The 14,341-nt window shown below is 42.1% G+C and overlaps 1 protein-coding gene across 1 annotated transcript in view; it reads left to right on the forward strand.

Moving 5' to 3' along the window:
- Window positions 1–13,477, forward strand: part of cacna1ha (calcium channel, voltage-dependent, T type, alpha 1H subunit a) — a 95,660-nt gene extending 82,183 nt beyond the window's left edge. The window contains exons 28-37 of the mRNA XM_029509090.1: window positions 482–591; window positions 1,103–1,236; window positions 1,593–1,663; window positions 2,609–2,687; window positions 4,935–5,056; window positions 6,457–6,615; window positions 6,831–6,971; window positions 7,185–7,353; window positions 9,071–9,228; window positions 9,332–13,477. Of these exons, the coding sequence (XP_029364950.1) occupies window positions 482–591; window positions 1,103–1,236; window positions 1,593–1,663; window positions 2,609–2,687; window positions 4,935–5,056; window positions 6,457–6,615; window positions 6,831–6,971; window positions 7,185–7,353; window positions 9,071–9,228; window positions 9,332–10,774 (2,586 nt within the window). The 3' untranslated portion in view covers window positions 10,775–13,477. The remainder of the gene's footprint in view (window positions 1–481; window positions 592–1,102; window positions 1,237–1,592; window positions 1,664–2,608; window positions 2,688–4,934; window positions 5,057–6,456; window positions 6,616–6,830; window positions 6,972–7,184; window positions 7,354–9,070; window positions 9,229–9,331) is intronic.
- The last annotated feature ends 864 nt before the right edge of the window (window positions 13,478–14,341 follow it).

The following is a 14,341-nucleotide window of genomic DNA, read 5'->3' on the forward strand; positions in this document are numbered from 1 at the left end:
CTAAACAGAGCAACTGCTGTGCCGCAGTCGCTGCGGTACAATCAACCTCTGCAGCAAAAGTGTCTTTGCAAGCAGCTCCAGTTTCCAAAAGAACTAGACCGTGCTGCTTTGACACGTCAATGCAGTTGTTGTCAAGAGAATGGTCATTATCAGATAACACAACTCCAGACAGCGCTGCCAGGATCAAGATAAACACTGATTTGTGATTTCTGCTTCCTAATGCAGCGAGCTCTCCTTGAGAATCTGTTTTATGTTACTACACAATGTTTAGGTCTAAAAATGTTCCTCAAGCGCCCTAATAATTTTGTTTGTTAGTCCTTTTGAATGTTGTTTAATGAGTTGAGGTAAAATGGCAAAAAAAAAAAAAAAAAAAGCTAACAAAACACAAAAAAAGATTTAAGCATTTCCAAGGAAAATGGATAAGCATCCGTGAGTCGTATTTATGAAATGTGTCTGTGTTTGTCTTTGTCTGTGTGACCAGTATTTAGAGGAGGTTCTGAAGTACTGTAACTACGTGTTTACCTGCATCTTCGTCATCGAAGCCCTGCTCAAACTTGTGGCATTTGGCATACACAGGTTCTTCAAAGACAGGTAACGCCGGGAGATTAATGTTGTTGTCGTTAAAGTATGCCATAGTTAAAAGTTGTCATGTATCTGCTGTTACTGGCTCACCTGGTGGAGTACAACTATCAGGGCTCAGTCCAACCCCGAGCCCTTCTGCTTTATGTCACGCCTTTCTCTCCTCACCACCCTCCTGTTACAAAGCAAAAAATGCCCCAAAGTATTAGGCACACAGGAGGAATAGGATAAAATAGCCTGCCTTCATAGGTACAATAGCGGATGTGTCAGGGAGTCTTATCAGGGATATACTCAATATTTCCTCCAACATAGAGATTAGTGAGTGGGCTACACATTAATCTCAACAAAATGCTCACTTATCGCCAACAACAGCAAGGCAGCATGATGTCTTCCCCTCCTTCTTATCAGCCAGCCACGAGTAACATTTCTCCACTAAGGAACTGCAGGTTTTTAAAGAGCCGCAGGCAGCCCGCTCTTTTTTTTTTTTTTTTTTCTTTTGGATAATATTTCTTTGTGTGTTTAGGTGGAATCAGCTGGATGTAGCTATAGTGGCATTATCCATCATGGGCATCACGCTGGAGGAGCTGAAAATGAATGCAGCGCTGCCCATAAACCCCACAATCATCAGAATCATGAGAGTACTCAGAATAGCACGAGGTAGTCACAAAAACACGCAAACACACGCACAAATACATACACACAGTACACACACACACACACACACATTGCCCAGTCTATACCTACACTTTGTGCTTTTCGATAAAGGAGAAAGACGCAGTAAACTCTCTATAAGTTGTGAAGCACTTTTTATGTTGCACATATATCAGTCATTAAACATCATGCCACAGGTGTCTCCTGACTTTGTGATATAAATACAAATCAGTCTCCCTGTGGTGCAGTCCTCCAGTAGTACCATACTGTGCCGTTGTTAATTCTTCAGCAAATGGGCCAATCAAAGCAGCGACAGCTCACAGTTAAAGACTGTTCCTGGGTCTCTCTCGCTGTCTCTGCAGTGCTGAAACTTCTGAAGATGGCCACAGGGATGAGAGCTCTGCTGGACACGGTCATGCAGGCGCTGCCACAGGTAAACACAGACTCTGCGGAGGGCTCCGACACAAAATGGCAATTCTGAATTGTGCTTTATTTATGTTGTTTTTTATGAATATAGGCTCAGCATGAAAGTTTTCTTTGGAATAGCAACCCCTCTGAAAGATTAATGCCGTTTGATGAATATTTAATGCGAAGCACATCCATCGACGTTCATATTTTGACCCTAAAATGTCATACTTGGTGCATTTCTCGCCTTACGTCCTGAAAGCTGGCCAGAGCACTCTGTTGGATGTTACTAAATGTGTATTAAATAGTAATAAGAGTGAAACAAACCACATACATGCAGTTGAGGAACCTAATTTCCATTATTTAGCAGTCTTGTCTTTGAAGCAGCTGTTCAGCCAGCTTCTGTCATGTTACTCTTTCTGCTGATTCTCTATCCAGTCAAAGCAGTCCTTTTAAAGTGCGTCCACGGATGTTGTGGGAGTCTCAGGTCTCTCTCTCTCTCTGCCTGGCACAGAGCAGCTGCACGAAAGATTATGATGCACACGCAGCGACAGACGCTTGTTGTTCTGCTGTTTTTTAAATGTCATGTGTACAAATATAACACAGGGCACAGAGTGCACGAGTACAGAATTTACCGGAACAGGGTAAGGGCCAGCTCCCTGGGAACGCTGTGATGGCATGATGCAGATGTAGTCACAGAAAGTGCGGGAAGTTTTACTGGACGAAAACGTAGAGTTTCAGTGTCTTTTTATTTATGTTGTAGGCGTTTCTTCAATTCTGCCTTCCTGTGTAAATGTCAGCAAACAAATCGCTCTTCATAAGCATAATGCTTATAAGTCAGTGTTCTTTCCATTAATGTTGGAATATGATGAAATAATTGGCAAATGGTGCTGAATACTGTGATATAAATCTTAAAATGTCTTCTCTGTGCTGTTCGATGTGTGGGGGGTACTAACGTGCTGTATTTTTTCAGGTGGGTAATCTTGGTCTCCTCTTCATGCTGCTCTTCTTCATCTATGCTGCGCTGGGAGTGGAGCTCTTTGGCAAACTGGGTCAGTTGCACTACTGGAAAAGAAACACACATACACATAGACCAGAGTCTGCATGCTTTAATAAGAAAAAGAAAATTCCACTCATTACTGCCACAGTCATGACTTACAGCAAATTTCCCTGTCTGAACTGTCTCTATCCAGTCCTCCCTCTCTCCTCCCATCTGTCGCTCACTCTCCCCGCACCATTCTCACATCAGAGGCCCATTTTAAATAGAAGAAGATGACATTTGCATGATCAGATTTATTTACATATTGCTTCCTCAATAGCCCAGTTCTATCCTGCTCATTTTCTCCGAGAGCGGAAAAATGTGCCAAGAAAGAGGATTAACAACACGGAATCTGCAGGGGGACAAAATGAAAACAACTTTGTGATGAAGAGGTTGCCTCCTGCAGAATGTTAATATGGGATGTTTGTTTTCTAGTCTCTAAAAGTAAAAATCCTGCTGTGATCACAGTGATTTTTGCTGTCATGCACTCTCTGTGAATGATGTTTTAAGGCTTGCAAAGCTGGAGGAATTAGTTACAGTTTGGCTGAGAATTAGAGAGAAGCTTGGCAGAAAATATTGCAGTTCAGCATGATGATGGTCAGCAAACTTTACTATTACTCTGAATCCATTATTTGCACAGTCACCACTGGTGGTTGGGTTCTCCTCTGGTTCTCACCTCATTTGAAACATTTTTAAGCTCCTCAAAGTTTCTGTTGAATTTCTCACACAGCCCTGCTCCTGTATATATCGTATATTTCCCATGAAAGTGTTCAATAAAGGAACTTTGTTTGTTCCGTCAGACAGCTGATGTCTGATTTGTATGCTGGCAGATAGTACAGAGGAGGCAGCTATAAAGTAATAAACATCTCCTTTCATGCCAGCCGCAGCCAGGACCATTCTCAGCTTGCATTTCCATCCATCCACATGCCATTTTCCCAAATTCTCAGTTACACCTGGAGTGAATGTCTTCAAATCTGGCACAGACTGACTACTTTCATTACGTCTGACAAAGATGAAATGACAGACGCAAACGCTTTTTGGCCATATTTATACACCAATGCTACAAAAAAATTAAGTAACAATTTAACACGAATGTTGAAGGCGGATAAAAGGATGTGGTGGCATTATATATCCAAATGATCTAGGTCAAGCTCCCAACACTGTAATGTCGCAATGTCAAGTATTTTTTAAAATTCAGTTCTTCTTCTACATCCCACAAAATTCTGGAAAACTATCTGATTTATACACATTAGAACCACTTTGATTGGACGATGAAAGTTTTCTGCCCTCAAAAAAAAAGACTGTGCGATCTGAAAATTCACTGGGAGACCAGAGACGTGAGCTATGTTGCATGTTGGCACTCTGGGAGTCTTCACTTTTTGCTTCTGATGTCTGCAAAGGCCCAAGGGATAAGCCAAGGTCATGAGCAAAGGAAACAGGGAACACGCTGGAACAAGGATTAGAATGTGAACACTCATTGAATTCAAGCTGCTGTTCGCACATATTTTGCGCCCACTTAATATCTTAAATCTCTCATTTTCAGTGTAAATCAAACCACTGATCACTTGAAAGGTGATGTCCAGATGATTTCTCATATTTACCTCCATCCGTATGTCACTGCATCATGTCTCAGACATGGAGAAAGGAAGATAGATTATGCCTGCCTGACGGGGAAACTGTCGAAAATCCAGTTTGATTTACAGTCAAATACTCAGTCAGGTATTTTTTCTTTTTCATGTAGTTAACTATCAAGGATCTGTCTCCTGTGGATCTATTCCACTTTTTTCTGTCTTTACAATATATAACATTGCTGGTATTTTTCTATCATAAACAGTGCTATTATAATCAGCTGCTCAAAGTTACACGCTGGTATCAGGTCCTCTTGTTTTTCTCCCAGCTGATACTCTGAATAAGAAACAAGCTGCGTTATACTCCAAGGACAGTCTGGCTGTGCTCTAACATCCTCTTGTAAAGGAAGATATTGTCTTGGTAAATTTTATGATTCTGGAAACAAGCTCCTGAGGGCTCTCTGTCAAATTGATCCTGAAACTTTCGCAGTCCTCCATTAGACAGCTGTTGTCTTCCCCTGTGTCATGTCCACACATACACACACACACACACACTGATCAGCTGGTGTGCTCACTCTACACTGTTTCTGAACATGCTGACACTCCCATTATTGGACTCACATTAATGCATACTATTTTTATGTTTATGAATATGCCTTCTGAACAGCGAAATGTGTTTGTGTGTTGAATAGACTGTAATGACAACAACCCGTGCGAAGGCTTGAGCCGTCATGCAACGTTCGAAAATTTTGGGATGGCCTTCCTCACATTGTTTCGAGTTTCCACTGGCGACAACTGGAATGGGATTATGAAAGTATGAGCGCACACGCATTACGCACACTCTCATATGTAATGACAAGATTATCTCATAACCACAGAGAGAGCAATGACCTCCAAAACCAATTACGGAATAATAAAGTAGCTTAGAGCTAAGCAATGTCACATCTTGAGTTTTACTTTATAAAAAAAAATGTAATGTATGACATGACATAACCCCAGAAATACCCAAAAAACACAGTCACAGGGGTTCAAGTGGCCTCAAACCTGTCAACCCTGCTGTAGCTAATTTGGTAAAAACATTGAAATCCTTGACAACTGATTCTGCTTTTGTGGCCATTTGTTTTAAATGATAATGATGATATGAATCATTTGTAGTTTCTGTTGCGGCCATGATCATCCAGTCACACCTCCAAACTCCACCAGAGGGCAGTCACAACTTTCCAATAAACGGCACAAACTCTTTTTTCCATTCAACCTGTGGCTTTAACGTTGAGTCGGACTTTGTGCGAACCACAGCACACATCTTTCTGCTCTGTTGTTTGCAACTAAGAAGGTCACACACCGATGATCATGTTTTGATTTTATTCCAGAGCAAAAAGGTTTAGCGTCAGCAGCATGCGAATGTTACATCCTTATTGTCATGTGAAAACCAATACAAGAGAGACAGAAGTTTTAATTGATTTGAATCGATTTGTTTTTCTTTTATTTAACTTTATATAATTTTTACTTTTTAATGTTTTTTTTTTACGTTGTTAGTAAACTAAAAAGATCAAATGTTTACAAATATTTAAGGTCCCCATTTTCTCAATACATAATCTTGATAATGTTTTGCAATTCCTAAAACTAATTTCTTAAAACCTTAAATGCCTTTCTCAAAAGTGTAAACCCATAAGCCAGTTGTCACATAGAAACCCAGAATTTATCATATATCATATAGAAAAATAGAAAATGTAGCTCCAGAAATTAAATATTTTTTATATGGCCATTTCATGTTTACACACTTGGAGAATGTAAGTATTAAATATCAAGATTCAGCAAATAGTAAAACTTAAGTACAACAGAAGGCAAAAAGAACAATTTGTGCCTAACAAGAAATATCAACTGAGTCAACAAATGGGCTCAAGCCTCTGAGCATTTGGTTTAGAGAATGAGATTTTGTGTTTTAGCAATTTATAAAAATGCAAATAGTACTACTGTAAGTATAGAGCTGTTGATGTCACCGCACAGAGAATAATGTTATACCAACTATAATGTCAGCACGTGTCTGAAAGCTTGTGTATCACTCCTCCAGATTTCTACTCTGCTAAAATCCAAAAAAAGGCGCCGTTTGTTATTGTTAGTTAACAGTAAAGATTAAAAAAAAAATGTTTTAATATAATCTGGCCCACTGCACAGACAATTGGCATATCCTGTAATAACTCTGTTTCTCTTAAGGACACACTAAGGGAGTGCCATCCAGATGACCGCCACTGTCTGTCCTACCTGCCATGGGTCTCTCCAATTTACTTTGTCACATTCGTGCTCATGGCCCAGTTTGTGCTGGTGAATGTAGTAGTGGCTGTTTTGATGAAACATCTTGAGGAAAGTAACAAGGTACAGTAAAGAGAAAGCACTCAGGCCTGCATGAACAAAAATAGTCGCTTTAGCTAAAGTTACGCAGACACATGTTTTCCTACTATACTATTAATACTAGATTATATAGAATTTTGTCTCGTTAGCGGCCTGCTTGTCTTGGAATAACGCTAATTGCTCTTTTAAGTCTACTGCCATTTGTGGTCATTCAATAGATGAGTATGATTTCTTTATAGGAGGCTAAAGAGGACGCAGAGATGGATGCAGAGATTGCCTTAGAAATGGCTTTGGAGAGGGAACGCAAACTAAGCACAACTTCCAACAACAGCTCAGTGGGAGGAACATATGTTGGGCCATGTCCACATTCACCTGGAGAGGTAAGATGGACGTCACTATGTTCAATAGTCTTGAACATAGTTCCCAAACTTCATCAAGTTTGGGAACTTGATGAAGTGGAAATTCACATTAAGTGTAAGTCAGGATGTGATGTAAAAACTGGGCATAGTGTTTCTGAACTGTCCTTTGATTGTGAGATGGGTGTTTTGCAGCGTTAGATGTTGGAATTGTGCGGTCTCTGTCTCCCCCTGTAGGAGGAAGAGGTCCAGGATGAGGACCAAGATCTGTTGTCCTCGAGGAAGATGTCCGTATCCAGGATGCACTCTCTGCCAAACGACAGCTACATGTTCCAACCGGTGCGGCCTGCCAGTGCCCCCCACCCCTTGGAGGAGGTGGAGCTCACTCCCCAGCACCAGCATTCAGGTGTCTTATCTGTTTAGACTTTAAATATTTAGCATGATGATTTCATCCTTTTGTTAACCAGCTGCTACAGAGTTGATTCTAACATGCACAACTGATAATCCTGTTCAAGTGGTTGCTGCTGAGTAAAGATTTAAAAATTAGTTTTAGTTATGAAGGTCCGGTCACACTCTGTGATTTTGCCCTATATGAGAGAGAAGTTTAACAACTGTGAAAGAAACCTGAAAAGCCGTGCTCTTAGATCACAGACGTGCCCACCAGCAGCCAAATTCAGAGCTTTGGTGATCAAAGACAAATGCAGACAGTGTCAGAATTTTATGTGGCAGCTGCTAAGACCCAATGTCTACTAACAGGCCAAATGGAAGAAGGCACCAAAAGATCGAGAATAGACCGGCAAAGATTAAACTGTTTTCATTCGGTTTTTTTTGGGGGGGGGGGGGAGCACATACTTTGCCCTTGTTACAAGCTAACCCATTCTCTTCTTATCTGTTGTGTTTTTTAGATGTTTCACGTTTAGACAGAGGTGATTTCTATTCAACGAGAAGAACAAATACACTTTACAATTACATTTATGTTGACATAGTATCATTTTCTGACCAGTTCCAGCTCATGTCTGTAAACAGTCAAAGTAGGAGCGAAGTAAACTTGCTGAGAAAACTGATGAGAACTGTTCTATCTGCAGTCAGATTCTAATGGCATGTTGTGGCCAGGCTCTGGACAGACCCAGCTCTGTCCCAAGGTACTCACTGCAGTGGATGAGCTGATAGACGTGAAATCTCTGCAACTTTGTCACAGGCTCATCCGCTCAGCAATGGAATGGCTGAATACTGGTGCACTTGGTAGCCAAGCTGCAAATTCAAGAAATGGGTTATGGGTGTTATGGGCCTTAAAAAAAAAAAAAAAACAGTAATCACAGCTGCTGTGCTTCGCTGTGTGAAATTTTAAAAATATTCAATGTGACAGTTTTATAATCACTTGGCTTTTCAGCTTGGACTACAGGGACTAACCTAAAATGAAGTTGTTAATGATCTAACTTATCTGATCTGACTTTGTTGCAATGTTTTGGATCTTTAATACTTCTGTTAAATCTGAACTCACAGGTCTGCAGGAGCTGTGTGTACAGAATGCCTAAGACCCTGGTTACACAACTTACAGCAGTGAAATCAACACAGATTTAGATGATGATGGGGTCCCTTTCTCCTCATCTCTTTGCAACCACACTTTGTAGCTGTAGAGAGCTAGATGTTTTCCAGACCTCTGGGATGACAATGTAAATATGTTAATGTAACCAGGGTCTAATGCAGAATCATGGCCTTAAATTCTAGTGTGTGACTCTCTACGCCGCTCGTGTTCAGTTCAATGCTACCACTTTATTGATAACATTTCTATTTTTGTGAGCAAATATGTGTTAATGGCTCCCAGTCAGAAAACACTTTGATTTCAGATTTGAGGAAATCGAAGAGCAATTCATTTTTATTGATATTTCAATTGAATTGGCATTTTTTTTATTCCAAACATGCTATCAAGATAAAGTGTTAGTGTGTCTTTTATAATGACTGCATAAATATATTACATCACCCACAGTGGAAGGACTTTGTCAGTTTGCGTGTGAGTGACTATGCATGTGTTTTGTTTTTTTTTTTGCATAAATGCATGTGTCTGCATTGACGTGTGATCGTATTGCGCATGATTCAAACGCTTTGGATTCAAACCCCCTCAGGCTCGGTGACGTCGATCCACTCCCAGCCATGCGAGAATCGCACTCTGCTGCAGGTACCAGACGCTTCCCCCGTCCACCCACGGTCACCTCCCACACTCACCCTGCCCTGCATAGCCCCGCCCACACCCAGCCCCTCCCCACGTGCCCTGCGCAGACAGGTAGGACTTGCCGACACTCACACACCATCACAGACACACACAGGCTTTTGAATTTACTGACAACAGGTGTCCTGGTGGTGTGTTGGTGCGCTCTGTGTTGCAGGTGGCAGTCAAAGTGGATTCGGTGGAATCCCAGGGTTGTGAGCAGCAGGAGAGGCCAAACCCTGTCCCGCCTCCCCTGTCTCCCTCTCCCTTTTCTCCTCACATTCACTCCCCATCTCCTCTTCCTCCTCCTCCTCCCTCCTCCCCTTCAGCTCTCTCTCTACCACCCTGCTCCCCCTCTGCCTTCCCACTCCCACCCCCATCTCCCTCTCCCTTGCCTCCCCTACTGTCTTCTCCCTCTACCCTCCCTCCTCTGCCATCTTCTCCTACGCTTCTTCTCCCTCCACCACCCTCCCCACGTCTTCCCCTGAGACGCCCCAGCCTTCGGGGACCTAGACCACCCTCCGCTGCCTCCATCTGTGACCCGGCCGACGAGGAGGTGTATCACATCACCAGTTCAGCCTGCCACAGATGGAAGGATGAAGAGGAAGGCGGGCATGAGAGCAGAGGGAAGGCTGGCCGCAGCCACTCCCTCTCTCCTTATACCTCTTTCGACTCCTCCCCTCCTCCTCCTCCTCTGCTAATGCCTTCATCCTCAAAGAGCACACTAAGTCTGCTTGCAGCAGGATTGAAGGACCGTGACTTTAGGAAGGGCTTTAGCATTGACACCCAGGCCCTCTTGGATAAGCCGTCATCATTGTCAGTCAGTCATCCTGACGACCAACGCCGCCACTCAATTGAAGTCTGTCTCCCGCAGGCTGTCATCACCGGTGAAGACCAACTCTTTACGCAGGAGACTCACCGATCTGAAAAAGGTGGTCAGGCATTTCCTGTGAGGGTGCAGTCAGTCGGGGGCGGCCACAGAAAGAAGAAGATGAGTCCTCCCTGTATATCTATCCACCCACCCTCAGAGAGAGAGCACCCCCAAATCGCCTCTCCCCCAAATCTGGCCGGCTGTAGCATGATGCTCAGACGCAGGACGCCATCTTATGACTTGACACCACATACACAGTCAAACGTGCATGTACAAGACATCTTGGCGGATACTTCGATGTGCACAGGGACGCCCTCCCCGACGCACATGAGGCTAACACCTATCCACGTACCGATGCAAGCACACTCACCAACTCACACACTGACACCCTCACGGGCATCTACGCCGACTCAAATTCACGCACACACTCCGCCACACCCGTCCACACCTACGCATCCACATGTCCCCATCAGCCCAAACATCTTCATTCAGCCTCATGCACCTCTCATCCCAAACCCTATGCCCTTTTCACAGACTCGCTCCCTCTCCCCTGCTGCAAGGCACTCCTCTCTAGCTGGGGATTGCATCACCCTCCCCCAGTTCACATTTGATCAACCACAGTCCAGATACATGAGCAGCCTGTCAACTGGCATGTCGGACACTGATACAGCCACCTGCTCTTCCCCTTTCGATAACAGACTGGGAAGTGGCACAGGATTCAGTGCAAAGAACCGGAGGACCGCCCAATGAACATCAAGCATTGCCTTCAGGAAGTCAATTAATCTGGTCCCTAATCTCTGAAGCTGGAGTAGTGGGTACTTGGCCGACCTCAGCTAAGGCTGGTGCTGAGGGAGTGAGTAAAAGAAGTTAACTGGGAGAGGGTCTTCTTTGTGTTTTTTCTTTTGATGAAGAACTTAAAAAAGACACTGATTACCCTTTCCTGAGAGACATTGGTACAGTCTTGTCTCAGAGTAATACGCAGTGGATCCTTTTTCCTGAACCCAGTGCAAAGGACAGCAGATCCACCGAGGCTCTACCAGTCCGACACTACCCACTGTACATGGTGTGTGCAGACTGGTAATAATAACACACCAGGACTAAAGCCACCTAACTCCGTAGCCAAAGTTTTTTTTTTTGAAACACTGTCCCTACCCACGCAAGCCAATCAGGAAGCAGCGTCTGGCTGATAACCTCTGACTTTTACAAGAAGTGGTTTGTGAAATGCGAGCGTGGGGGGAATTATGGGATATGCAACTTCAGGTTTTCTACAGAAGTTCTACTTGCCCCTCCTCTGCTCCTCGATCACATTGATCAGAGCAGAATGTGTGTGTGTGTGTGTGTGTGTGTGAGAGAGAGAGAGAGAGAGAGAGAGTGAGCAAGCGTGTGTGCGCATTTTCCTATGAGCGAGTTTTGACAAATTTGTTGTCATGGAAGTTGGCCATGTTATTCTTACGTCTACAATGACAGAGAGGAGGAGCAGGGCAGAGCTGTAGTGTACGTTTTTCTGTGTATCTGTGCAGTGTAAATAAAGGAAAATACTGTATTTGGTGAGATTAAAAATAGCTCTATCCATATGCACATATTTTTATAGAAATCTAAAATGTTTTTTGCACACAAATTTGAATTTCAAGTTGCTTGTTTATCCTCTGTTGTCCTCTTGTGAATGTATGTTTCTTTTCAAAACAGAGTGAAGGAGTGAAGGACACTAACCCTCCTCTCCACAGACAAGCTGATGTTGAGGAGTGGGATTTTATTTTTCTATTTTGGAAAGCAGAAAGGAGAAAGCAGGGGTGTAATGTGTTTCTGTAGCTTTGTTTCGGATTTCTATGTATCTGGTGTCTAAATAACAAACTTAAGAAGTAGGCTCAGTGGGTCAGGCCAAAATTAATTTAAGATCTTTTTCCTGATAGTTTCTGAAGATAGTGCAGTTTTTAAGTTTGTAATGAAGTGTCATGGGGGCTAAAAGCTAAAACTGTGTGCTAAATCTGAATTAGGTCATTACTCAAAAAAACTCAAACATTTGTTTTGTTCAATAGCAAATGAAGTAATCAATTATATCCAACACAGATAAAGAAATAAATGACCCCCATACAGTAAATCAGAAAACTAACATCTTGCAGGCAGCAAATATCTCTGTGGGCTGCTGGCTGTAAGCGTCGTATATAACATGGCCAAAATCCAGTGTTTAAAAAGAGCACGGCATGGCTCCACTGAGCCTTTCTTCTACAGATGTTTTCATGCTGAATCAGCTGACACCACTTAATGTTTCTGTGCATCTAAAGACAACCAAACTAACTAACTTACTAAATATGTGTAGCCAGAGTGCAATAATAATATATACTTGTGGAAAATATAGTGACATCTACACTATATAAAACAACCACACTCTTGTGTTCGTACATACTGTAGAACTACTATATATGATATAAACCCATTTTTATATGATGATCGAGATTGTTTCTATCCCTAGTGTTCATGCTTCTTTAGGTTTCCTGCCCCCTGCGTGTGGCTGTGGTGGCATGGGTGTGGTAGGCAGCAGTGGAAGGTACTATAGATTTGTCCAAAAGCTCAGGCCCACCCGCTGATAGTATTACTGTGAGCAGAAGAGTGACATGCATAACTGCTAAGAACTCAATAAGCCGTTCATCACCTCTTTCATTCTCTCGCTCTCTCTTTTTTTTTTTTTTTTTTTTTTTTTAAATCTAAGTAGCCCTCACTAACTCGAAACACATTTATGATAAATGAATCCATCCTCTGGTGATTCATGCAGCTTCCTAATGGTGTGAATGTGACTGAAAGTATGTCAGGGTGTGTTGAGAACGAGTGGCTGAATGTTCTCTTATGAAGCCATACTTTTATTCCAGCACAGCACAATATATTTTTCTGTTTTGTGCACAGTCTGGTTCAGCACAAGCACACAAAAAAACACGCATGTAAGCTGCTTGGTACTCAGTCCCCTCTCAAAGGCAGCAGGCTGGAATGAAGTTGTCTCTCTGTTTTTTTTTCTGTCTGATTACCATGTAACATACACAAGTCCTTAGTTATCTGAGTGAAAATCAAAGTGCTTTGATGCTGTACCATAATCAGTACAGGCTCAGTTTTTCGTGTCTGTGCATAGAAAAAAAAATATTTATCTTTATAAGCATCGTCAGGTCAGAGAGAAAAGGGTCTTTGCAAGTTGGACAAATGACATTTATGTCCTTTTTTCAGATGAAGAATTGGTCTTAAATGCAGTTAAAATGGAATAAAAAGACCAGCCGAGTTTTCTGATATCGCTATAGAGATTAGTTCTCATAATCATCCTCAGATGATAATTTTCCTTTGACACTCTCATCTCTGTATCTCTATATCTCCCAAACAGTATGCATGTAGAAGGCAAATCAAATAAAAAAAAAAAAAAAGAAGAAATAATACGTTGGCTTCGTTTTCCCCACCGGCCAACACCTTTTGACCTCTTTGTGCTACACCGCAACCCTGTGATTGGTCGTCATCCACATTCAGCTGTACAGCTCTTCTGCTGTGAGTTCGGGAAAAAGTGAGGCAGCAGTTGCAGATAAAGTTAGATAAATATCAGAATCTTGCAAAGATAGATGGACACATGTTGTCCTCCCTCCTGAGCGTGGTCCTGTTGGTCCCTCCCCCTGGTTTCAAGTCATTTGTATACAGTATGTGTTTGAACACACTGTTGTTGTGCAACTGCTTCGCCCCGTCTCATGTCCTCTTCCTGCACAGATTGTCAGTGATGGAAGGTTTTTAACGGTCTGAAGACAGCCTCTTTTTGTCTCATTCCTATATGACTTAGTGCAGACAAACCCGACCTACAGCATATTGCCATAATAATCAACACAGTTTGGTAGAGTGATTGCATAATTGTTCATACTATTTGCAGATCTTTGGATCTCAGTATTTAAATCCTGTTTTTGAGGAAACAGTTTTGACTATTGCATGTTCTGATTTAAGGAAAAAAAAAAAAAAGCTTTTGGGAAAGTATCATCTGGGTGTTTTAGAGATTTTGATATTTGCATTTTCAGATGTTTCCATTTGTAAATTGACTACCTAATTGCACTGGGCTCTTTTTAATTGGTATCTGATACAATACTGATTAAATGACCCTATTCTTTATTGTCCAATGCAATACTGGGTGGTTATTTACTGTATGAGGATTGAGCGCCTCTTTATGCAGTTTTATAGAAAGAAATGGAATCCTAGTTGGTTCTATTTTGTTCTGAACCAATGTTATTTAATGTCGAGGTGAACCTTTTTTTTTCACATGCTCTAAAAACGGTAGAACTCAAGTGATGGTGAAACTAATTAACT

Source organism: Echeneis naucrates, chromosome 8, assembly GCF_900963305.1.
Source record: "Echeneis naucrates chromosome 8, fEcheNa1.1, whole genome shotgun sequence".
In the NCBI taxonomy this organism is placed as follows: Eukaryota; Metazoa; Chordata; class Actinopteri; order Carangiformes; family Echeneidae; genus Echeneis; species Echeneis naucrates.